Source organism: Lissotriton helveticus, chromosome 10, assembly GCF_964261635.1.
Source record: "Lissotriton helveticus chromosome 10, aLisHel1.1, whole genome shotgun sequence".
Classification (NCBI taxonomy): Eukaryota; Metazoa; Chordata; class Amphibia; order Caudata; family Salamandridae; genus Lissotriton; species Lissotriton helveticus.
The window spans coordinates 301,341,698-301,365,878 of NC_136071.1; the positions used below are offsets into that span (position 1 = coordinate 301,341,698).

At 43.0% G+C, this 24,181-nt stretch overlaps 1 protein-coding gene across 3 annotated transcripts in view; it reads right to left on the reverse strand.

Annotated features, from left to right (window-relative positions):
- The window catches only part of KIF9 (kinesin family member 9), a 691,235-nt gene that overhangs the window by 460,174 nt on the left and 206,880 nt on the right, over positions 1–24,181 (reverse strand). For all 3 annotated transcript variants that reach the window (XM_078664229.1, XM_078664228.1, XM_078664230.1), the window contains 3 exons: positions 23,318–23,395; positions 14,499–14,567; positions 12,239–12,343 (listed from right to left, as the gene is read on the reverse strand). In XM_078664229.1, coding sequence (XP_078520355.1) covers positions 12,239–12,343; positions 14,499–14,567; positions 23,318–23,395 — 252 coding nt within the window. The remainder of the gene's footprint in view (positions 1–12,238; positions 12,344–14,498; positions 14,568–23,317; positions 23,396–24,181) is intronic.

A 24,181-nucleotide genomic window follows, 5' to 3' on the forward strand; every position in this document is an offset into this window, starting at 1 on the left:
TTCGGAAACTGGGTGACATTCTAGGTCCACAAGGTATGATGCAATTCTCAGAGCTACAGGCAAGCTATGGCTTAGAGACAAGATAATTTTTTTAATATCTTCAAGTAAGAAGCTTTATTATTAAAAAAAAGGGGGGTGTTGCGGGCTTTGCGAAGAACCCAATAATGGAGATTATACAAGCTGGTACAGATTGCACGATTAAGAGGCTCTATTCAGAACTGTCAAACTTGAAGAAGGATGACTTGGAAAAATGGGCGGATAAATGGGCAGCTGGTTTAGACATAGGCCGGGCCAGTTCTCTTTATCATTAGATATGGGGCAGCAACTGTTGTGTTCAGCCTCATTACAGTCCCAGCACTACAAAGTTTTGTATCATTTGTATTATACACCAGCCAAACTTGCCCAATGGGGAGCCGCATCAGGTATCAGATGTTTTAGATGTGGCAGCTTAGAGGCTGATTTAGTACATGTTTTTGCATCATGCCCCCACCTGGAAACAACCAAGAAGGATATAGAGAACTTTTTAAATAATGCATTGGGAATTGAAATTGTATTAACTCCATCAATCATTCTATTAGGAGTTGATGTGGAGGGGCAGATATGGAACGGAAGTTTTATATTCTTGGCAATGGCAGTTCTGAGATTATGCACAGCTTCGGTATGGCTTGTTCCCCTCCCCCCGACGTACCATCAGTGGTTAGCTAAATTATTGTCAATCGACAAGCTAGAATCTGCTATATATGCTAGGAAGGGGAAAAAGGGAAGAATGTTGGGAATACAAATCTGGGAACCGATTACTCGATGGAAAGAAGGAAATATTAGTTAACAGACACCTAGTTGGTTCCTTTTTCTTTTTTCTCCACTGCTTTTCTTTCTTTAACTGTGTATTTTGCTATAGCTAGATGATTATGTTCTCCAGTTAATAGTGTTTAATTTAAGAATGTAATATCATGTATATATTTGCATTTATGTAATGACTGGCGCTATATATGTACTTTATATAATGTTATTTTCAATGTGCCCTGTACATGTTACAAAAAAAGGGGCAAAAAAGGTCAATAAAAAAAAAAAGAAACACACACTAGCAGCTTCAAAGCAACAGGAGCAAAGGCAGAGTAAACTCCATGAGGTTGAGGGAGACAGGAAAATGGGGAGACTAGAGTATCTCAGTCATAAACTGACCTTAAATAGCGACATAGTTATGCCTCTATATAAAATGTAACAATACTGCAAGAGCAAATAAAAGACTGGTGACTTCAGATAGTGTTTTAGGTGGCTGGAAAACATGCACAATCAGTGCCTTAACACATGTGTGCACACACACCTCTGGATATAAAGTGTTACTGTGATGTTAGAGCACAAGTATAGGTGGGGAATATAGTCTATGAGATTATAGGAGGTAGGAAAATATGAAAGCTAGGTGGGCCTAATGACTCCTATGTTTGACTCAAATATTCAGTTTTGTACCTGAACATATATATATATATATATATATATATATATTACCTACTGGCGGTCGCCAGTAGGTATATATAGTTAGGATTTTTTCTCTATGGGATTTTTGAAAATTCTATGTCTAATAACTTTGGCGTTTGTGGACGGAATTGGCTGAAATTTTCAGGAAAATGGAACATTTTGTTTCTGAGCAGCCCCTGAAAATTTGGGGGGGGTTCGTCAAGGGGGGGCCGAGAAAAAAGGGGGGTCCCAAAACGCGTTTTTCCCATGTTAATTTCCATAGGGCGGTTGGACTCACTTTTAGCTCGAACGGCTGAATGGATTTGCACGAAACTTGGCAAAATTGTAGGGACTGGTAGCCCGATGTGCCTTTGCTAGGTCTCAATATATGTGCTCCAGTGGATTTTGAGAAATTAACGTTAAAAAAAAGATATATATCTGTGACAGCGCTCCGGGCAGCGCTCCGCTTCGCGTACTTTTCGCGTTACGGAGCTTTGCGAAGCGAAGCTGATTGGTTCTCCGGCGTCTGTAAACATTCCAAACAGTCCGTAGCGGCCGCCATCTTGTCTCTCGGTAGGATCGAGAGACAAGAGGAGGCCAAAGCGGAGGGGCAAATGACCATAAAGGGGCATAGTAGATCGTCCCTGACCCCCTAGGTTTGATGTGGAGGTTTTAAAAGGGCCCCGCGGGGCAAAAAAAAAAAAATCGAACGGGTGAATGGATTTGCATGAAACTTGGCAAAATTGTAGGGACCGGTAGCCCGATGTGCCTTTGCTGGGTCTCAATATATGTGCTTCAGTGGATTTTGAGAAATTAACGTTTAAAAAAAGATATATATCTGTGACAGCGTCCCGGGTAGCGCTCCGTTTCGCGTACTTTTCGCGTTACGGAGCTTTGCGAAGCGAAGCTGATTGGCTCTCCGGTGTCTATAAACATTCCAAACAGTACGGAGCGGCCGCCATCTTGTCTCTTGGTAGGATCGAGAGACAAGAGGAGGCCAAAGCGAAGGGGCAAATGACCATAAGGGGGCATAGTAGATCCTCCCTGACCCCATAGGTTTGATGTGGAGGCTTTAAAAGGGCTCCGCGGGGCAAAAAAAAAAATATATATATCGTTTTTTTTGGTGGGGTGCGCCCGGTTAGCGTAACGGGAAGCGGACTGGGGAGCGTACTACAAGGAAACAAGAATGATTGACTTTTAACTTATTGTATGTTTATAGACTTTTTTTTACTTTTTTTTCTGCTGAGTGACGTCTCGGCCTATCTCCACGGGATGCAGTCCCTACCATCTCGGCGTTTAAGCCCAGGGGGACCGGTAGTGTGGGAGAGATAACGTCTGTTAACGTTCGATTCGAAGGAAATCAGGAAGTGTTGAAAAACATTGTCTGCGCCATCTTGCCTTTTTTCAAATGCCACACTTTTGTCGTGCACGGCAGCCATTTTAGATGCCTTGACCAGACCCACTCTCTGCACGCTGTCGATCCTTAGCATGGCTCCCCACCCTCGCAAGCATCTCCCCCAGGCACTGGTCACCCCCGCTCTCTGTCTTATGCATGGGCAATAAACCTCCCCCCATCTGCGCTGCTCTTCCCTGAGAATCACACTCTGTGCCCGCCCGACACCTCCCTTTCGCCCTATTCACTACCGCACCCTCTGACACTCCTCTTCCTCTGTGTCCGATTGTCCAGGCCGGTCCCAGGCTATCAGGTAGCCCTGCAGATGTACTTTATGGCCCCAGCTGTAAAGAATCACCCCTCTTCAAAGGAGTTACAGTAGATCAAGGCCCCCACCCGATGAGATCCGTCACACCACACGCGTTCCTACTATCTGAAAACCATCCTGTATTGTGATTGGGGAGGGGACCGAGCCTGAAGCGGAAGATTCCAGGGATGCCTCTTTGTACATCAAAGTTTTTACAATTATGTGTCACATTAAAAATATATAGCACTCCAACAAAGTAGTAGGATTATAAAACTTTAATAACTTATAAATATAAACAACGCAACAAAAACAGTAAAAACATTTAAACATTTTTAGGAAAAAAGAAGGAACAATGGTCAGTAGCGGTCGGTTGTGCGAATAGTCCCAAGGCAGCACAACGTCCTGAGTTCTGGACGGCACCCAGGTGATGTTGCCTGGATGCCGCACTGGTTTTGGGTATCCTACAATGCTGCTCCGAATAACGGCGTGGGGCGTCCCGGGGGGTGGCTCGTCAGTAGCGGTCTGTTGTGCGAATAGTCCCAAGGCAGCAGAACGCGCTCAGATGTGGATGGCACCCAGGTGATGTCAAGTAAGTTGCCGCACTGGTTTTGGTATCCTACAATGCTGCTCCGAATAACGGCGTGGGGCGCCCCGGGGGGGGGGGGGGTGAGGCGGCGTGAACGGGCCTCCCCAGGTGGAGGCTCGTCTGCTGTAGTGGGGCGCCCCTTTACCGTTTCAGTTGCCATTCCTCCCGCTTTTGGTACACTGTGTCAAAATCCGCCATTCAGCTGAGTTGCGCCTACTCTTGCGGTGCAGCGATAGGCGGCTGCCACAGGACTCTCAAAATGGCGGCAGGCTCTTTCCTTTTTGGACCTGGTCCACTGAAATGGCCCTGGGACACCTTGGAAATCGGACGCTTGTCTGCTAGGTCTTGGACCCCATTCTCGAAAGCGTCCCCTCAGCCTTGAGGATTCTACAAAAGTCTTGGGGGCCCCCGACTCCTGCAGGTTTCCGGTGGGGAGCGGCTGCCATGATTGCTCGCGGAATGACCACGACGGAGCCACGAGATGGTGGTGCTCTCATGCTGACGCCAGCTTCAGTCTGAAACATCCAGAAACAAGGTGGGGCTTTCATCGTTTGGGAAAAAAAAAAAGGTTTCATCCAATGAAAAGTGTTATTTTTAGGTCATATGATCAAGCCTTCCATCATTAGGAAACCAAAAGTAAAATGAACCAATGAAAAGTTTTATAAACAAGTCACATGACCTGTTATGCGGCATAGGGTATAAAAAGCGTAGAAAATCCGTTGGCACGTGAGGCGGCGTCAGTAGCGGACCGATGTGCGAATAGGCCGAAGGCAGCACAACGCGCCAAGATCCGGATGGCACCGAGGTGGTGTCTAGCAAGTTGCCGCACTGGTGTGGCCATCCTACAATGCTGAAAGTCGGCGTGGGGCGCCCCGTTGGCCTGTGAGTTCGCGTCAGTAGCGGACCGATGTGCGAATAGGCCGAAGGCAGCACAACGCGCCAAGATCCGGATGGCACCGAGGTGGTGTCTAGCAAGTTGCCGCACTGGTGTGGCCATCCTACAATGCTGAAAGTCGGCGTGGGGCGCCCCGTTGGCCTGTGAGTTCGCGTCAGTAGCGGACCGATGTGCGAATAGGCCGAAGGCAGCACAACGCGCCAAGATCCGGATGGCACCGAGGTGGTGTCTAGCAAGTTGCCGCACTGGTGTGGCCATCCTACAATGCTGAAAGTCGGCGTGGGGCGCCCCGTTGGCCTGTGAGATGGCGTCAGTAGCGGACCGATGTGCGAATAGGCCGAAGGCAGCACAACGCGCCAAGATCCGGATGGCACCGAGGTGGTGTCTAGCAAGTTGCCGCACTGGTGTGGCCATCCTACAATGCTGAAAGTCGGCGTGGGGCGCCCCGTTGGCCTGTGAGATGGCGTCAGTAGCGGACCGATGTGCGAATAGGGCCAAAGGCAGCGCAACGCGCCAAGATCCGGATGGCAACGAGGTGGTGTCTAGCAAGTTGCCGCACTTGTGTGGCCATCCTACAATGCTGCCCCGAAAGTCGGCGTGGGGCGCTCCGTTGGCCTGTGAGTTCGCGTCAGTCAGTGGGGGTTGTTTGAGGATCTGACTGCATTGGAAAGCAATGTGATGCTGTGCGTCGCCCCCAAGATGAAGGTTCCTCGGCTGCAGTGGGGCGCCCCTTGGTGTTTCACTCGCTATGCAGCTGAGTTGCGTGCGCACTTGCGGCGAATAGGCCGAAGGCAGCACAACAATGTTTTCTGAATAGAAGACACCACAAGGCGCTGAGATTCGGTTGGCACCGAGGTGGTGTCTAGCAAATTGCCGCACTGGTGTGGCCATCCTACAATCCTGCTCCGAATAACGGCGTGGGGTGCCCGAAGGGGGGGGGGGGAGGCGGCGTGAACGGGCCTTCCCAGGTGGAGGCTCGTCTGCTGTAGTGGGGCGCCCCTTTACCGTTTCAGTTGCCATTCAGCTGAGTTTCGGCCGCTCTTGATGCTACAGCGACAGGCGGCTGCAACAGGACTCTCAAAATGGCGGCCTGTTCTTTGGATTTGGGCCTGGTCCACTAAAATGGCCCTGGGACACCTTAGAACTCGGACGCTCGAATTTTTTTTCCTTTCCTCTACATGCAAAAAAGGTAAATGCCCGGTACGTTACCTGCCTCATCTGCCACGATGTACTCTCCAGAGGAACCGAAAAAAAATATAGTTATGGTAACTATACCATGCATCGTCATATGGAGAGGTGGCACCGATTAATTATAGTGCTGCACAAAAGAGAGATTTGGAGGAGAACCCCCGACCTGCCAGTACATTCACCAAAGAAGTGGCACTGACAGCATCAGAGGCAAGGGAAACGGTCCCAAATATTTAGAAGAACTTTGGAAAGATTAAAATGACATGTTTAGATTGTGGCAAATTAATTTCATGTGGACAGATGAGTGTTACTCTAATAAATACAGCATATGAACATCATCATAGTCGATGGTTGGTAGAGACATTTTGACTATATCCTGGACCTGCCCGTCCTCGCCCAAAATGGCGCCGGAATAAATGGGACTCGTAACTCCTTGTTGTGTACTGGTTGCTGAACCTTGAAATCACGAGATACGTATGCAGTTTTGAAGCACATGGCGGGCGGGGACGAGAATTGATTGAATATTTCGACATCCCTATTGATATTAAGTTCTGATGCGTTATTGATTACTGTACTATTGAAAGTTCGAATTAACGTCACCCATGGTACTTGCCCGCAAATGTATATCTAGATAATTTTATTGTAACTGGCTCTGTCGTATTTTAATTATAAAATGTACGTCCACCGATTCCGCAACTGTTAGACACCTTAGTTCTTGCAACCTAATGGCCCGCCCGTTACGTTCCTCTACAGTGTAAATGTCTACTCATCATACATGATTACAGTTTGCTCCGTGGCCGGCCCACGTGGTTATAGGCCCGTATTTGTATACTGACATTTTCACAATAAAGGTTTTTAAAAGAAAACATGGTAGTAGTATTTACATTGGTAAAGTTTTTAATAATAGTCACTGTTTTAGAATCAGTAAAAGGCAAGTGAAATAAAGCAGTCCAATTACATGAAGGGTAAAAGGTATAATACGCAGGAACGCAGTAAAGATAAATGGTCAAGGGCTGTTGTGTTTCTACTTCTGCAACATAAAGTGATCGATAAGAATCTGATATTCAGGCGTATCGGCGACTAAGACAGCAGGCCGAGCCTCTTTTGCTCAACGGCTCCGTCATGGGACGAAGAAACACCCTTTTTCTCGAAAAAGGAATATATTTTACTTGCAGGACAGTTGTAAATTTTCCGGGAAAGTACATTAGCCTGGAACATTATAACATATGTTTAAGAAAAAATAATGTTCGAAAGTAATAAAAAGCGTAATTTTTAGGTCATATGACCAAGCCTTTCATCATTAGAATAAGAAAAGTAAAATGAACCAATGAAAAGTTTTATTAACAAGTCACATGACCTGTTATGCTTACGTTACGCGCTGCGCGCCGCGCCCCAGATCGCTTCCGGGAAGCTGCGCTTCGCGCACCGGAGCACTTCCGGATGCGCTAACGCGGCGCGTCATATGACGCATTACGTGACAACGCAGGTCCAGAATATAGTCAAAATGTCTCCACCAACCAGCGGTCGGAACACAACCCCTTTCAGCAGGCTAAATAGTTCTGTTAAATGACAACAGAAGGGACGGGCAACAAGAACCATCAGTCAAAGAGGGGAGGGCAAGTTCTTCTCTACCGGGTCACGTTGGGGCGCTACCGGAACTGATCGAATTGGTAGTCTGCAGTGTTTCTGGATGTTTCAGACTGAAGCTGGCGTTAGCATGAGAGCACCACCATTTCGTAGCTCCGTCGTGGCCATTCCACGAGCAATCATGCTAGCCGCTCCCCACCAGAAGACTGCGGGAGTCGGGGGCCCCCAAGACTTTTGTAGAATCTTCAAGGCTGAGGGGACGCTTTCGAGAGTGGGGTCCAAGACCTAGCAGACAAGCGTCCGAGTTCCAAGGTGTTGCAGGCCCATTTTAGTGGACCACGCCCAAATCTGAAGAGCCGGCCGACATTTTGAGAGTCCTGTGGCAGCCGCCTATCGCTGCACCGCAAGAGCGGGAGCAACTCAAGTACATGGTGAGCGAGACGCTGTAGTCAAAAGAGCAGGCGGTAAACAGCTGAATAGCGGAAGAGGCACAGTGTAGCAAAAGCGGGCGGAATGGCAACTGAAACGGTAAAGGGGCGCCCCACTACAGCGTGTCTTTAGGTGAAACGGATTGTGGGACAAGGTCAAGAATGGAAGAGTCACCAAAAGGCAAAAAGTTCCGCTTGACCCCGGGAGCCGGCCATCTATGTCGGGGGCGATCTCAGGCCACACCAGGGCAACACGACTTGCGGAGGGGGCCGGAGCCAAGCGCCCCCTCCGAGTCCGCGCCATGACACCGTCCCTCGGGGGCCTCCGTCAAGCGGTTCAGGGTGGCACCGCATCACATTGTTTTCAAATGCAGTCACGTCCTCAAACAGCCCCCACTTACATTGAGAATAGTGAAGCTGTAGCAAGTGCAAATAGGCTTCAGACAGTGTTACAAGCACTCCTCAAAACTTTGAATTATCAGAGTGCATGAGTTTCATGCTCGATCGATTGAGCTAGCCGGATCGGGCAACAAAAAGTATAAAATAGTTATGTAAATAGTTATTTAATAAAATGTTTTACCCTGTTACTTTGCTGGTGTGTTGTATATATTTGTAATATTTGCATAGAGTTTATCGTTATTTTGGGCGGGGTGGGTGGCGGAGCCGAGCTGTCTTGCAGCCATCATGGCGTGGAGCTCAGTTCATCTCACTAGTTTCGTATTTCTCATGAGGGGTTGTTCCTAATGTTTCTATTTTAGCGAGGTCAAAAAGAGATCCCATTAGTGGCCTACTGATTTTGCTCGATTCCTTTTGTTTTTTTACACGATTTTTCACTATCTGCAAAGACTAAACAGAGTATTGCGATTCTGTGCTTGTTTGTAAATAGAGAATGAACCAAAGAGAACCAATTCTAAAACAGTAAATGCTTGGATAACAATCAATCAAATGGAGAGAGAAGCAGGCACGACGGATTACAACGGGGGCAAAGGCCTGCGTTAAATACCCTTCACTATCTGCAAAGAGAGAGTACTCCTAATAGAAATGAGGGGGAGGGGGGGCAGCATTCAAAGCGGATCAGTGTGCATAAACACGAAAATGTTTTTACTTACCACGTACTTGACATTCGACAGCTTATGATATTTGCTATTAAAAAACCATTGAAATTCACTGAAAAAACCATAGGTTAGAGACCATATATAGTTAGGAATTAGCATTTAAAAAACCTTGAAAATTCACTGAAAAAACCATAGGTTATAGACCATATATAGTTAGGGATTAGCATTTAAAAAACCTTATTTTACTCACACAAAACCATTGAAATTCCATATATAGTTAGTTGCACTAACTATATATCGCGCACCCGCAATCCACTGCTGATGATGTCACATATTACATCATTCTTGACATGGTCAGTGACATCACTGATGACATCACTGATGACATCTCAAATGACATCACTGATGACATCACTGATGACATCTCAAATGACATCACTGATAACATCTCAAATGACATCACTGATGACATCTCAAATGACATCACTGATGACATCACTGATGACATCTCATTTGACATCAATGACCACATCACTGATGATATCATTCATGTGACAATACAATGCATCTCCTCACACTTTAATATAACCTCTGTTACACCCAGTGTTAAATACAGAGTATAATTTTTGAAACCATTGACACACCAATACTAGTTACTACATACGCACTCAGTGATTCCTATGTTTACACACACATTCACTCATTTACCCATACAATCATTCATACATACAATCACTCATCTTTACAACACTATCATATGCACTCATACACCTATACAGACTCTCAGACTCTGTCACTCATCCATGGAGTTACTCACACACCTAGTCAGTCCTGTAAATAATCAATCACACTTCCATTTTCTAATCTATACAGTTAAACATAGAGCACCTTACATTTTGAAACATATACTAACACATACTTACTCTCTTATACAATCATTGATACAAGTACACATTGATCTGCACAGAGTCACACACCTCCCAGCCAGCCACACACACACTCAGTCTCCCATACAAATACTTGGGCAATCAATCAATAACCCATATAGTTACTCATATAGCTACTGATCAACACATGCAGCAGTTTACAGAACAACAGACATAATGATGCACAAATTAAGACAGTTTAGTCACTAACCCATGCACTCAGTGAGACACATTTAATCACTCACTCATACAGTCAGTCACGCACCTACTAAATCCTTCATCCAGACACTTCTACATCTACTCATTCTTCAATATGTAAAACATATTTAAACTTTACAGAAACACACAGTCACTGGATGATGTCATCAGTGATGTCATTTGAGATGTCATCAGTGATGTCATCAGTGATGTCACTGACCATGTCATGAATGATGTAATATGTGACATCATCAGCAGTGGATGGCGGGTGCGCGATATATAGTTAGTGCAACTAACTATATATGGAATTTCAATGGTTTTGTGTGAGTAAAATAAGGTTTTTTAAATGCTAATCCCTAACTACATATGGTCTATAACCTATGGTTTTTTCAGTGAATATATATATATATATATATATAAAAAATCAAGTACCAAGACACGTAGGACACATACTACACAGTGGCAGATTTAATGTACAGGACAAAGATACACGTTGAGACTAAATTGGGTCTTGGAGGCTACAACAGGCAAGGAGTTGGTGAGTCTAACTGGGTCTGCCATATCTACATAACAAGGTCTCATTGTAGAATTTAGTCGCAGTGCAAGAGCAAAGACCTACTTGGGATGTGTGCACAGTGTTGAAGACATGAAGGAAATTGACAGAATGGGGGTCTTGTGGACAGATAGGCACACACATGCACGCGTGTGCATTCACTCACACACACCCATGTGTAATTTTGAGATCATGACGTGGACAGATTTGGAACTAATGAGAGTTTATGAGGATTGTGAAGGAAGGTAGGTGGATGGGCAGATGTGGTGAGCCTGGTGGTCCTCATGTAGCACCAATATCTGAATTCCTCTGTGCGATACAATAGTCGCAGAAACACAGCGAGAAACGAAAAGACTTTGGGATTGCGCACATGCACGTAAAATGAACCTTACTACTCTCATTAAATCAGATATTAAAACATTATGTGTAGCTTCAGCTGAGGACAACCTTTTACTACCTAAATACTTGTTACCATAGACACGAGTGCATGAGTTGTTCTCGATTGCCCATCCTTGGTGGCCCCACTAGTTTCATATATAGCCTTATGCCAGCCCACCCTTATAAAAAAAATTCTAGATACACAACTGCTTGATGGAATAAGGTTGAATCGCGCCATAACTCCCTTTCTTCATCACCCAATCACTCAGTTTGTGGTGACTCACACTCTCAAGCATGCAGGTTGGAGAGTCCACATAATTATTTGTCAGAAGTAACTTGCTGAGTAGTGTTTCGGGGCTGTATGTGCTTGAATCACTCACAGACCAGATGCAGTTTTACAAGCGGTGCTTAGGATCGCTTGTAGCCTGGACGTCAGGAGCAGCAGAGTAAGTACGCTTCTGTTGCACGTGCTTGCACACATGTAGCAGAAACGACCAGAAAACAAGGCCACCAGACCTTTATTCTGGTACCAACTGACCAGGAACACCTTACTGTCCTAAACCCTGCTATGCTGCAGCTGCCTGTAGTACGTCAGAGGGCAGTAGGTGGTAAAACTTTGGGAACAGAACGGGCACTGCTGTGTGCACTTTTACATGCAGAGGAAAGCTACTATGGCTGGAGTGGAGGAGAGGACACATTTTACCACCATGAAAAGCAAAGACAACCTGCAAACTCAATCACGGCCTCATGTTGCACGATGCATCACAAAGAAGTGGCTTCCAATAGTAGAACAACCGAAGCATTACTCTCTGCCCGCAATTGGTAATGGCAACTTTGTTGCCCATATCACGGTTTCCTGCTATTTAGTTACATAACTGCAGCAGCGGCCGCCAGCCAAGCGTGGCTGGACAGTGGCGATTACTGCGCGTTGAGCTGGTTACAGAGTTTCCATGCTGGCCCGACTGACCCTGTCTATGTTGCAGTTTGGCAAGCCCGACGAATAAAAGAACCTACACGCCTTTTTAAAGCAAGTAGGAGTTGAATTCCGTTCGTTTTAGTATCTGTGAGTTTGTATCTTTTATCAAACACCGTTTCACCATGCTGAAGCCCTGGGCTGGGATTTAAATAAAGCTCGTGTTAAACTGTCTGCCCAGTTGTGTGAGGTCATTGCCTGTGCCTCCTGCGGGGAGGGTGTGCCATAACAGCCAATATGTGTAATATTCTGGAAAACGACGCCTTAATTTAAGAGTGGTTACTCGTGAGGCAGTAATTCCGAGTAGGATACTCACGTCAATCTCGTCGAGGGACCCGTCCAGATAACGGTGCACCTGCGTCTTAATGTCTGCGATCTGGGACTCGTTTAACTGCTCGTAACTCACAAGGGTGCGGTTCACCTGGGAAGGGGAAGGATACAAACAAACCGCGTTACCAAAGAATGAGAGGATATTCACATTGGGGTGTGAAGTGGGTGAGAAAGTTGAATAAAAAGTGACCACAAGAGAGCAGGAGAGTAACAGGCTACCCTAAAAGGGAATGATGAGAGACAGAAGAAGACAGGAGGAAACAGAGAGAAGGAAAAGACGGAGAGAGACACAAAGATCAAAAGATGGTAGAATGGGAGAGAGAAAAAGTGAGAAGGAATACAAGTAAGAATTTTGGTTAGAGGGGAGAACAATATAGAGATGAATGGAGAGACTGATTAAAATCACTACAAGGGGAGAAAACAAGGAGACAGTGACAGAGCAGTACCAGGAGGGAAAGTACAAAAAAAATTGCAAGAGGAAGAATAAGGTTGGAGGAAAAAGCGAGTGAAGGAGAATGGAAAAAGAGAGAGACCTCATAAAAAAAAAATGTCATGCTCAACGTACAAGTAACCGCCCTACATAGGGACAGTTCTGACATAGGAAAACCCCACGTTTAAATGCAAATCCTCTGTGTGGAAGTTACTCAGGGTCATGAAACGTTAACCTAGAAAATCTATGTTAAAGCAGAGGATTCCTATTTAAATCAGGGGGATATCGAGCAGGTGGTGGCTCGAATGGTGAAAGTGCCTTAGTGACTGCATATTCAATTTCACTTATGTTTACAAGAGAATTCTCTTTTTAGGTCGCAGCCTACCTGACAGCACAGCTCTGTGGTATAAGAAAGACATCTTGGGGAGTTTCAATAGTCGACCTGGAAATGCACTCAGACCATTGCTTGCCATTGGCTTTTTGGTTTGTGACTCATGTTTTACTGATTTTTCATTTGCTGGCTTAGATTCACCATGTTCACTTCATCCCTCACATGTCAAAATCTTTTTTAGCAGTATCGATCAGAGTGCTCCCTATCTGTAAACAGGCCTGTAAATGTTGTTCTCATCTCGTCACATTGACTGTGCATTCAAAGACTGAGGCCAAATGTCAGGCTGTGTCTTTGAGGGAGCCTGGTGCTTAATATGCTTTAGGTAGACTTCAAAGTGAGAGCGTTTATGGGCGGAATGCAGATTGCTCTCCCCATGGTGTAGGGGTGTCACGAACACTGCATGCACAAGAGCTGCAGGGCTGCTCTGCCAGGGTGCATCCACTTTGACATTACCCTGTGCCCCAGCCACCCCGCCTGAACACATTAGGTACTGTTATGGCATTGTACAGCCTGCCTGCCTGAAAACCACTTGAGCTGCTGTGGTGTGATGACATTTCCTGGGCAGAGTAAGAGTTTGTGTGGTATCGGGAGCCCCCACCTCACCTCCAACTGAACATTGTATGCCCCATGGCTGCAGGAACGTCTACAGCATCCAGTGGCCCAATTAGTTTGGATAATGCATGTCACAATGCTGCAGGAACTGCTGTAGCATCCATGTATTCAGCTGGAATTTAGCTAATATTGTTAAGTTCCACCTGCCACAGGCAATATGAACTGCAAGAAGCTGCAACAGGAGTTGGCTTGCGCTGACTGGAGCCCGGGGAAAGTTCATCACGCACTCCTCCTTCACTGTTCCCTTCAAGGGCAAGGAGCCAGCAGAGAGTAAAACCCCTTTCCCCTCCCCAGACCTGCACGTTCATAAGTGGCTGGATGAGAAGGAATTATTTCTAAAGCATGGGCAGCACAGTCATGGACCCCAAGAAGAAACAAGCATTAGCCAAGGCAATAGGTCCCACCTTTGTGAGAGCTATTGGCGTTGTCATTGTTTTTTTAGCCATATTGTACAACAGCGTTGGCTTCAGTGCAGCATGACTGAAATTAAAAAAATAGATGCGCTATGACGAGGTCAATGCTGGCTGTGTTATAGAGTTTTTCTTTATTACTTTCAGCCATGTTGCAATATGGCTAAGAAACATTGGCAAAGCCAATAGATCGCACTTAGGTGAAACCTATTGGCTTTGTCGATACGTGTTTATAGTATGGTACCTGGAGACACGATGAGTGCATCACACCATATAGAGTTAATGAAGGATCCCAAAAGCGCCAGGTCTCTGCTCTAGAACATGATCCACGATCCACAGCTGTTCCCACAGATTACAAAATAATTGTGATTGTAAATAAAATAATATAAAAGCTATTCCTTACTATAATATCATGTTTGACCAGTTCCTGCTTCAGGAGAGCTATTTCCTTCTCCAGAATTTTGACTGTTCGCTGCAAAGAAAATACAAAGATTGTTAATAGTTTGGATCGGTTATTTTTCCTAAGTGAAAGTGCGAATATAGTAGCATATTTGGATACGTGTGTACACTTTATACTGACACCTAGGAATACTTTGGAATAAGTGACATAATAACAAAAGCATACATACTTTCATCTTGATAAATCAGTCCTTACCACTAAGAGAACCTAAAACAGGGTATTTGTAATATTTCTAAGCTGCATGTTCTGTGTCATTTTCTTCAGTTTTTCCTAATTAAACAGGACCTTTTCTAATGTGCCTCTAGGCACTACTGTGGACTGAAATCTATCTCATGGCAGGGATTTTTAAGTGCCTCTGCTCAGATTTTGCAACTTAATTGTGATTTAGTAGTCTGTAAGTATGATGAACATGCAGTGAATTTTTTGCTGAGAATTGCACCTGCCATAACTTTAGTCAAACACCGGACACCTCCAATAAGTAGGTTGTTGATGTACAAATTGACCAATACAAAAAAAGTGATGCATGGAATGCTTGAATTAATCTCAGCCACTTGGAATTATTCAAGCCGCATCCCAGTCTACTAATTTTGTTCCCATTATGCCACCTCAGATTATACCCAGCCATATGCAAATCAACCTTGGTCCTGCTCCAGTAGGAACAGTCCAACCTGAACTGCTAAGTCAGGTCCAATCCAACCCGGAACACAAGCAACCTAAGACCGATTTTGACCTATACTGTCTAGAGTGGCATTGTAGATGAAAAACGATGGGGTGAACTGCAACCCTGAGCAATTGCCAGTGGTTAGACTCTTTGCAAGCATTCTTCATGTCACTCTTTGTGTGTATGATGTGCAAGTTGAACCAGTATACAATATGAAGTGTCTACGCCGATTCCCCCCAAACCCTTTTCCGGCAACGCCTACTAGCATTTCAGCTGTAGATAACACAGATTTTACTTAAAAAGCATACTTTATAATTTAATCTTTGTGCCACCCGGAATGCATAACACTTAATAAACAAAAAGGCATACTGAACTTACATAATTTCTTAGGCACACCATGGTTCACAATCCTTAGATTAACTGGATTTTTGGGTAATTGCCATTTTCATTACACCAAGTGTAAATGAGTTACAATTTACCTGTTACTGAAACGACTAGAAATCCAACACATCCTCACCACATGAATAGACAGAATGCATAGATGTATTTCGGACAAAAGAGTGGATCAATTACTACCTGCTAGGGTCTATAATTACACATTACACTCGGTGCCAATGCAAACATTTCACAAGATCATATTGATAATTCAAAATATGTGGAAGAAAACATGATAAAGGCTTTTTATAAAACTCCACCTTTGCACTGGGGTTACAATCTCCATTTATCTGAACATTCATGACAAAATGGGACCATGCAAGGACTACTGAGAACTGAACATTATTACAATAAATGCCCATTACCTTCTTCTTTTGATATCTATGCTTTGGTTCAACTCCAGTTTGCAAAGGTCTTCACCAAAGTGGAGTTACAGGGTGGATTGTATCTACAATGTATCCTGAAGGGGATGAGTGGAAGAACACATACAACACCAGGGGCTGTATTATAGAGAGTGCCCCGGGGGCAACAGGCGTTTGCGCCAGCTTTGCACACCCCCCAGGGCTCTTTGGTATTACCGAAGGGGCTGCAGATGCATGTACGACCCCTTCTGTAATACTGATAGCACAGGTGCACATAAAGCGCCAGTGCTATCTGCAGACAGCGTTCCATCATTTGCATGGGAGCGTGCCCCATGCAAATGAGGGAATCCTTTTGCCTCTGCGCTGGCGCCATATTACAGACAGGGGTGCATAGGCAAAGAAGCTGTCAGGGTGCCCACCTAAATGTCACTTACTACACCCGCCTGCAAAGGGATCTCTAATCCCCATTTAAAAGTGCAGGCAGGTTCAACCTGCATGGTGAAAACATGGAGCAGCTTCAAAGCAGTGCTCCATTTTTTCACAGAATTGCGTTGCCCTGGGGGTAGCGCCAGTTCGCGGCTGCCCTGGGGGCAGCTCAATCCACGTTATAGGGTGCACTGTCCCTGTTTGTGCCTGGCACACCTGTTTTAATGTGCTCCAGGTGCAAACAGGGAAAGTGTGCCCTTTACATAATAAGGACCCGGGCACGCACACAATGCATTTAAGGTGATGCTGTCCAGTATCTGAATTTAGCCTGCAGTATTTCAATACTTGATAAATTATATGTTTTAAATATTTTTGATATACCTGTGCACATATGTTATGGTGTACCCCAACACAATACTAGCTTAGTTTCTTCCTTCAAAGAACAATTCACCATTTGACAAAGTGATTAAGCATCTTAACCACCACTAACTCTATAAAAATCTAGAAAATACACTTTTTGGAGTTTAGATATGAATCACTAACACACATGCCATCCATCAGTTTCCAAAACCATTATACAAACAAACAGTACTTGTTTGGTTTTTCCACTTATTGTAGACTGTTTTAGATGTCATGTCCAGCTTGATAGTGACAAACTGACAAGTATATTTTCGCAGTGTCACCTTCTAAGAGACCAAAAGCATAAGGTAACACCCCTTGTCTAGCAGACAGAGAAAAAGCATAATATTGTAGGGAAACAGATAGTTAATCCATTGGCAAAAGAGGCCACAGTATTAATATGAGCTGGGGTTGAGCTCCCATAAAGGAAAATAATTCTAATTATTAGTAGATAAACTGGTTTCTGTGTGAAATGCCTGGCTCAACCTTAGTAATACACATATAAACTGGACAGTGGACCAATGTTCCTGCAATAACCACCAACCTCAGAACAATAGACCAATAATTAGCTAAACACAAAAAATAATTCTGTGTGCCAACTCCAAAGGTGCCCTCTGTCCAAGGACATTAGCCTTGTCAACAGGGTCCGTCATTGAAGCTGCACCACCGTCTAAATATATACAGTCAGATCTTTTCACATGCCTTTATTTTTCTTTATATTTAAGCCACAGCTGAAGTGTTTCTTTCTGCGAACAGAACTTCTTCAGGGCATTCATAAAACTCTTGGAGCTAAAGTAAAAGAAAATGAAGCTATGAGGTGATAATTTCCTCTTTGTAATGAATATCGATGTTGTGCTTCTAAGTCTTGTGATAAACTTGACGTCCTCAAACAACAATCCATAAACTCCAAGGGAAATGTGATGAAGTGATAATCAATTAAAAATATCCAGTTCGTTTCATATACCGGACACAGTATACACCGTGCTGTATCGGCGGGGCCTATACGCCCAAAACGATCTCTTAGCGTCCCAATTCCCGCTCGTATTTTGAACCTCAGGTGGGAATTGGGACGCTAAGAGATCGTTTTTGGGCGTATAGGCCCGCCGATACGGCACGGTGCATACTGGTTCCGATATATGAAACAGACTGGATATTTTGAATTGATTATCACATCATCACATTTCACTTGGAGCACAACATCGATATTCATTACAAAGAGGAAATTATCACCTCATAGCATCATATTCTTGAAATGTGAAAAGATCTGACTGTATATATTTGGAAGGGGGTGCAGCTTCAATATAAGAGATACTCAACCTTAGTAATGTATCAAAAGTATCAACACCTTCCTCAAAGAAAAATGCAAGCGATTCATGTGCAGTAATACCAAACACAGCACTATAGTTATGTTAGTTAACATTTCCAAACCAAATGATTTCAAAAAGAGAGAACATGAGTGAGTACCATGACTCAAAAATGAAAACACAAAGGGATGTATGGATAAGGAGTTAATAAAAAGCAAACACATTTCCATAAGGATCAATATACACTCAAAAGTCAATGTTATTCAAATGGCTGGACTAGACTGGGACCTCTGCTTCTTATGTGGCTGGCTAGTGATGGAGCGCAGTGGGATACAACATATTAGTTGACCTTAATCAAACGTTAGAGAAGATAGGGAGTATGAACCAGAGCAGCCAACTTGAAATGGAAAAGTTAGACAAGAATCAATGGCTTTTCCCTGAAAAAAGTTCTACTTGGAACTAAAAATATATTTGGAGGTCTAAAATCCTTAGGGGAGCAAGCCGGAAGCTGTAGCCAGATCAGGCTCCAAGTGGTTGAATACTTCTTTTTCACATCCCCATACAAAGTAAAAACTCCAAGTGGGATAAGTCCATAAAATGAAGCTACACACGTTGCACTTTTTCATGTACGCTCAGCACTTGGCACCATCTTTAAAAAACTTCTCAAACTCCTACTCTAGTGAAGTCTCCTAAATTTCAGACAAAAGTTTGTAGATACAAGGTCCCAGTTCCTCTTTCAAAAATGTACTTTAAAGAACCAGATATCTCTGAGTCATTTCTATGCCCAATCAAAATGTCAGCTACATGGCTCACTTCTGTCTCTCTGTTCCTCTCCAAAGACTGGTTCAATTCTGCTTACCAAGAATATCCCAAATCCTCATGGTCCCATGTGCCCCACCCACCAACGTTGTGGCTTAAGATGCCCTTTGTACACAATAAAACCATGTGTTATAGCTTCATTTGGTAGGAAGATATGACATGCTGCTTATTATTCTGCAGGCTGTGGCAGCCAGATATTTAGCTACACTAGCCCTAAGGGACAATAGGCATTAATGTTGACAATTATGTTTGAGATGCATGTAGCACAGCCGTGGAATAAATTATCCATTTAAAAACACTATTGCTAAACTGCAGGAAGACAATATGTACAGTGAGGCAATGCCTTTAGCTAATCACAATACTATAGTTCCATTGACACTCATCAACAAGTTCCAAATCTGAAGTTTTGTAGAACGTTCCCATAAACAGTTAGGAAAATGAAGTTGTTGCCACCTGTGGCCCCTTAAAAACACATTTGCAGCCTGTTGCACAGATACATTCCTTTAATTAGAAATGTTGTTGATGTACTAGTGGGAACATATCTTCTTAAATCTTGCATTTGAGATTTGAGATCTCTGCAGAAGTGCTTGTTAACTATTACAACTAACTTACTAAATTATCAAATGTGTCATATTAAACATAAATAAAGAGAACACAGAGGGAGAGCCGTATTAATAGGCCATAGCTCATCAGATACTTCGGTTTGAAAATTTTAAAAACGGTGGAAACACAGTAAAAGTATGAATTTAATGCAAATAAGAATGCAAATACTTTACAGAGATGCATGTCTAGCACCAAACCAAGAAGAGATGGGCAAAGGTGAACAAGCATATATTGGTGGGGAACAATCTGATATGTTCATGTGCTCTAAAGGAACATAACACAAACATGCAAAGATAATAGCGCAATAATGAATAAGCAAGAATTCTAACTAGACAGAAAGAACTGAGCCTCTATTAAGCAGAGAGCATCACCTAGGGAAAATCTGGTTCAAAATTCCAGGAAACTGAGAACAAAATATGGCCTTAAGCGAGGGTATATAAGGAAAGTAGGGTGAGCACCATAAAACATAATATTGACTACATCTGAAAACTAAATAGACCCTCAGGAAGGAAGATACAAGGACGTCACAGTGAGTAGGGGAACACTAGGCATCATAACATGCACTTTTAGGATATGGATTACTGCAGAAGTACCAGAAATGCACAATTAATGTACAGTTTCTTGGAACAGGTAACAGGCTTATTGCAAATGTATAGGCCTACAATATGCAGATTCTTCTGTGACTGGATGGTCAATCTCTTGGGAGCTCGCACAATTTATGAAAACTGTCTCAAAGCAGCTGTCTTCTGGATAAGTGAAAAATCATTAAAATCAAATACTGATAAACCTGAGGTGCTTGTAGCGGGCAAATGTCCATCAGTATCTTCCTTTGTTGGGTGGCTAGCTGAATCTCGTACTGCCTCAGCTCCAGTTTCAGCAGTTAATTCATTTTTAAAGTCACTTGTTTTGACCACCAGTAGAGTAGGCTATGATTCTTTCTCGCCTGGACTAATGCTACTCAGTCGATCTTGGTCTCTTACTTTGTTTGCTTTACAGCCTTCAAAGAATTCAATATGCAGCTGTCTGTCTTCTCACACTCCCTTGATAGGCCCATATTTAAATCCCTCTGCTTCGCCTACCATCCTCATTAGAAATCTGTCCGAATATACCTGCGATCCAAGTTCTCTCTCTACATAACCATCATGAACCATTATGAGAGCCCACACATAGGTCAACACAATTAGTGACTTTTCCACATGTATACTTCACTCAAACTGGAAGTCACTCTTTTTCATTCTTAGAGACTAAACTTTGGAGTGTATATCCTGAGAGTCCACGAACACTCACTCATCATTATGTCTACAATGTGCTAAAACCTACCTATTTTCTTTGTAAGTGAAAGTCCACTCTTCGCTTGTTATTTTACCTAGTTCTGTTTTTTTCCACAACACTGATATACGCTTTTGTGTGGTTTTGTGCTTTATAAATTATATCACATAACATATAACCATGGAAAACTGAAATCAAGGTAAAATCCAAGTTTATGTCCTTTTGTTAGGGTGAGTGGTGTAAAGTCAAGTTGCTGTGACCAACATACATTATTTAGGCATGGAGTATGATAATCATTTAGCAAGAGCTAGGTTTTGGTAGGATTGGGCCTTAAAACATTAGCTGACATCCACTGTGAGACCATTTTTAAAAAAAATTGCTAGCGTCGCTGGATACTGAGACGCTTTTCCCAAAGGACAATGGGAGAACCAAAAGACTGGTTGCATATTGTTTGCAAACATGTAGAAATGGCTCCATTCCAAATGAAGAAGCTTGCCACGGTGCCTCGTGTATGCATAAACAAACGGGGCAATATCATTTTGGGTTCAAATGTAAGAGAGGAGAAAGCCACGACCGCTTGTCAGTCTATCAGAAACGACTTAAACCAATTATGGAATCTGTATGATTCTCTTATTTATTTTGCAGTAGTATACTGAAATTATAAGGTAAGGGGTTATAATGAATTAGGAAGCGTATTATTTAGGCCAAGAGTACAACATTTAAATCTCAGCAGAAGAGTGGCTGCTTTTACATTGTTTTCTGGATCCTCATCCCGCTTAATGTTTTAAAGTAAACTGTAAGAAATTGGATTATAATGATTAAGCCTCAATATTATTAGGATTGGAAGAGGCCATTTTATCCTGTTACATACCTCTTGATAGAATAATGAGTAATTTTAGTGACTAACCTATTTCCACCAGGTAGAATATAATTAAGGAATCAGTGTAAACAAGCATCCAAGTTATTTTTGTAATAATTCCTTTCCATTTGTCCACAAATATTTACTTATATTTTACTACCTCCTATCTCACTAGATCAAGCATTTCTGCCTTCTGTTTACAGAATTCTGGTTATTTCCCAATTATATTTTGCTGACTTGTTCTAAAAATGATTTCTCTTACCGCCCCAACCTGGTACCATACAAGATGACAGTGCTATTTGGTAATATAGCAGCTGCTTTCACTTGCTTAATGCAATGCAGCTCATGTTTGTAGCCAGCAGGTCACTGAGCTCATGCTAAGTCACAGTGCGTAGCAACATTCTCCTTAGCAAAAACGACTCATCCAACCGGGTTTGTAATTTTGATTACGGAATTTATAAGGAGGGCACCTCATTTTTGTAGGTCCTTGAGTTGGAGATGCTGGTGTGGACCTAGCACTGATTTTGACTAGTTTGGCATAGATGAAAATTTGAATGCTCATGATCTCACCTTGTGTTGCCTAGTTTGCTGAGCCTGCGAGTCTCTGTGCTCTTGCCATAAAAGGGCTAGGCCCCACCATGTAGGGTATTCAGGAGTTAAAGATCCACTGCATTTGGAAGGCAGACTATCAGTCTTCCTCTCTTCAGTTCCCTGTAGTCTTCCACTTATCTCTCTGGGTCTGGTACAAATCAAGAAGCAATGTGCATGTTTCTACGAGACACTATAGACAAATATTTACGGTGTATAGGCTTTGTACCACGTAATTGTGGTTGCTTTCCCCCATTAGAGCTTAAATGCAACTGGAATATTACCAAACTCACTACTTGCATTTCCATATATGTTGTAGATGTGCTCTCAGAACATGGACCATTCATACTCCAAGGACGAGAGCTCTTTCAACAGCCTAAAGCAGCCACTGTGCAGTTCCTATTGTTTGGTTTGACTTCTTATGCAGCCGTTTACAATCAATACCGCTTTTGGGATACTTTCCTTTCTACATATGCAATTCAATTACAACTGTTACTACACTTTACGATGCATCTTTGTGGCCAATAGTGTTTTTCATTCATCTTGCATATTTCATTTGCTCAATTTGGTCCTTTCTCTGAGCACTTTTTTGTTTTTTTTCCATTTTTTGAACTGATCCCACTGTCACTTTTTTCTCTGCAACACCATTAGGGCCTCTGAATAATTCCCACTATATTCTATAAACACCCAACACCACTAGGATACATAATAAAGGTATTTACATATGTAAGTAGGTACATATATAATAGCTTCACATGTATAGAATCCGAGATTCATCCCCTAATGTCAAGAATCGAACCAAGGTTCTTGTTTGGCATTAGGTGAAATATTCAAAAGCTACTGAATCTGTCAAAGATCCAACACAAGAAAAGTAAATTTTAATCTTCGCCACATATTTTGCCGGAATATACAACATGAAAAGGTTTCAGAAAAGGTATGCCTCCTGCATGACATTATTTTGCAAAGGTCAAATGTCTTGATTGTTCCATGATCAACAAAGGTTATACTATCACAACAAAGTGCAAAAAGATCATTACCTCTGGGTCAAAATGTTCAACAGCAACAGACTCCGTGGGGATACACTTCATTCTGGTAGCAAAACGAAGAGTGGAGAGCTAAAAAAAATAAGACAATCTTTAATTCAGAGCAACCTATCAATTGCTGCATCACGCTGACAAAAAAAGATTTTACTATACTTGTTATTGTAGTTCTCGTTTATAGGTTGTGAATTCTCAGCGAAGATGCAAAAACAGGCATGTACGCCTCAATAGATAGAGGGATTAACCTCAATAAAATACGTTAGTACAGAGCCAAACATACATGCATCCAAAATGAACGCAAATAATCTTTTTTACAGAAAAGTTTAGAATAAATACATTGAAAAGTAGCCGTTTGCTGATTAGATTAATTTACCAGGTTTCATTTAAAGAAAAACACAAAGACACAGAATTCAATGAAGTAACATGGATCTTTAAACATTCAAGAAGCTCCAAGAGTTTTTGATATGAAATGGTTTTAGTATGCGCCAACTCAAGGGCACCTAAAAATCAACGAAAACAAGCTCTGTCCATCATGCACTTTCACACTAGCTTGGGGACATACATATCATTCGTGAAAAGAGACGTTATAGTTACAGTTTAGAACCTAAAATCACTAACATATGCAATTTATGTTGAGCTAAGCAACCATATAACATATACACTGCTCATAACTTCACACAGAATGCCACACATGATATCATCATTGACCTTTTCAGTGATATCACTGGTGAAGTTATCACACTGCCATTGTCAGGACTGATCTTTTTTAAGGACACTACTCTTCAGAGATCAACGGGTTTGTGTTTAACCACATGAGCGCTAGCGAAATTCTGCCCCTGTGCTTGTTTTTTAAAAAACCCA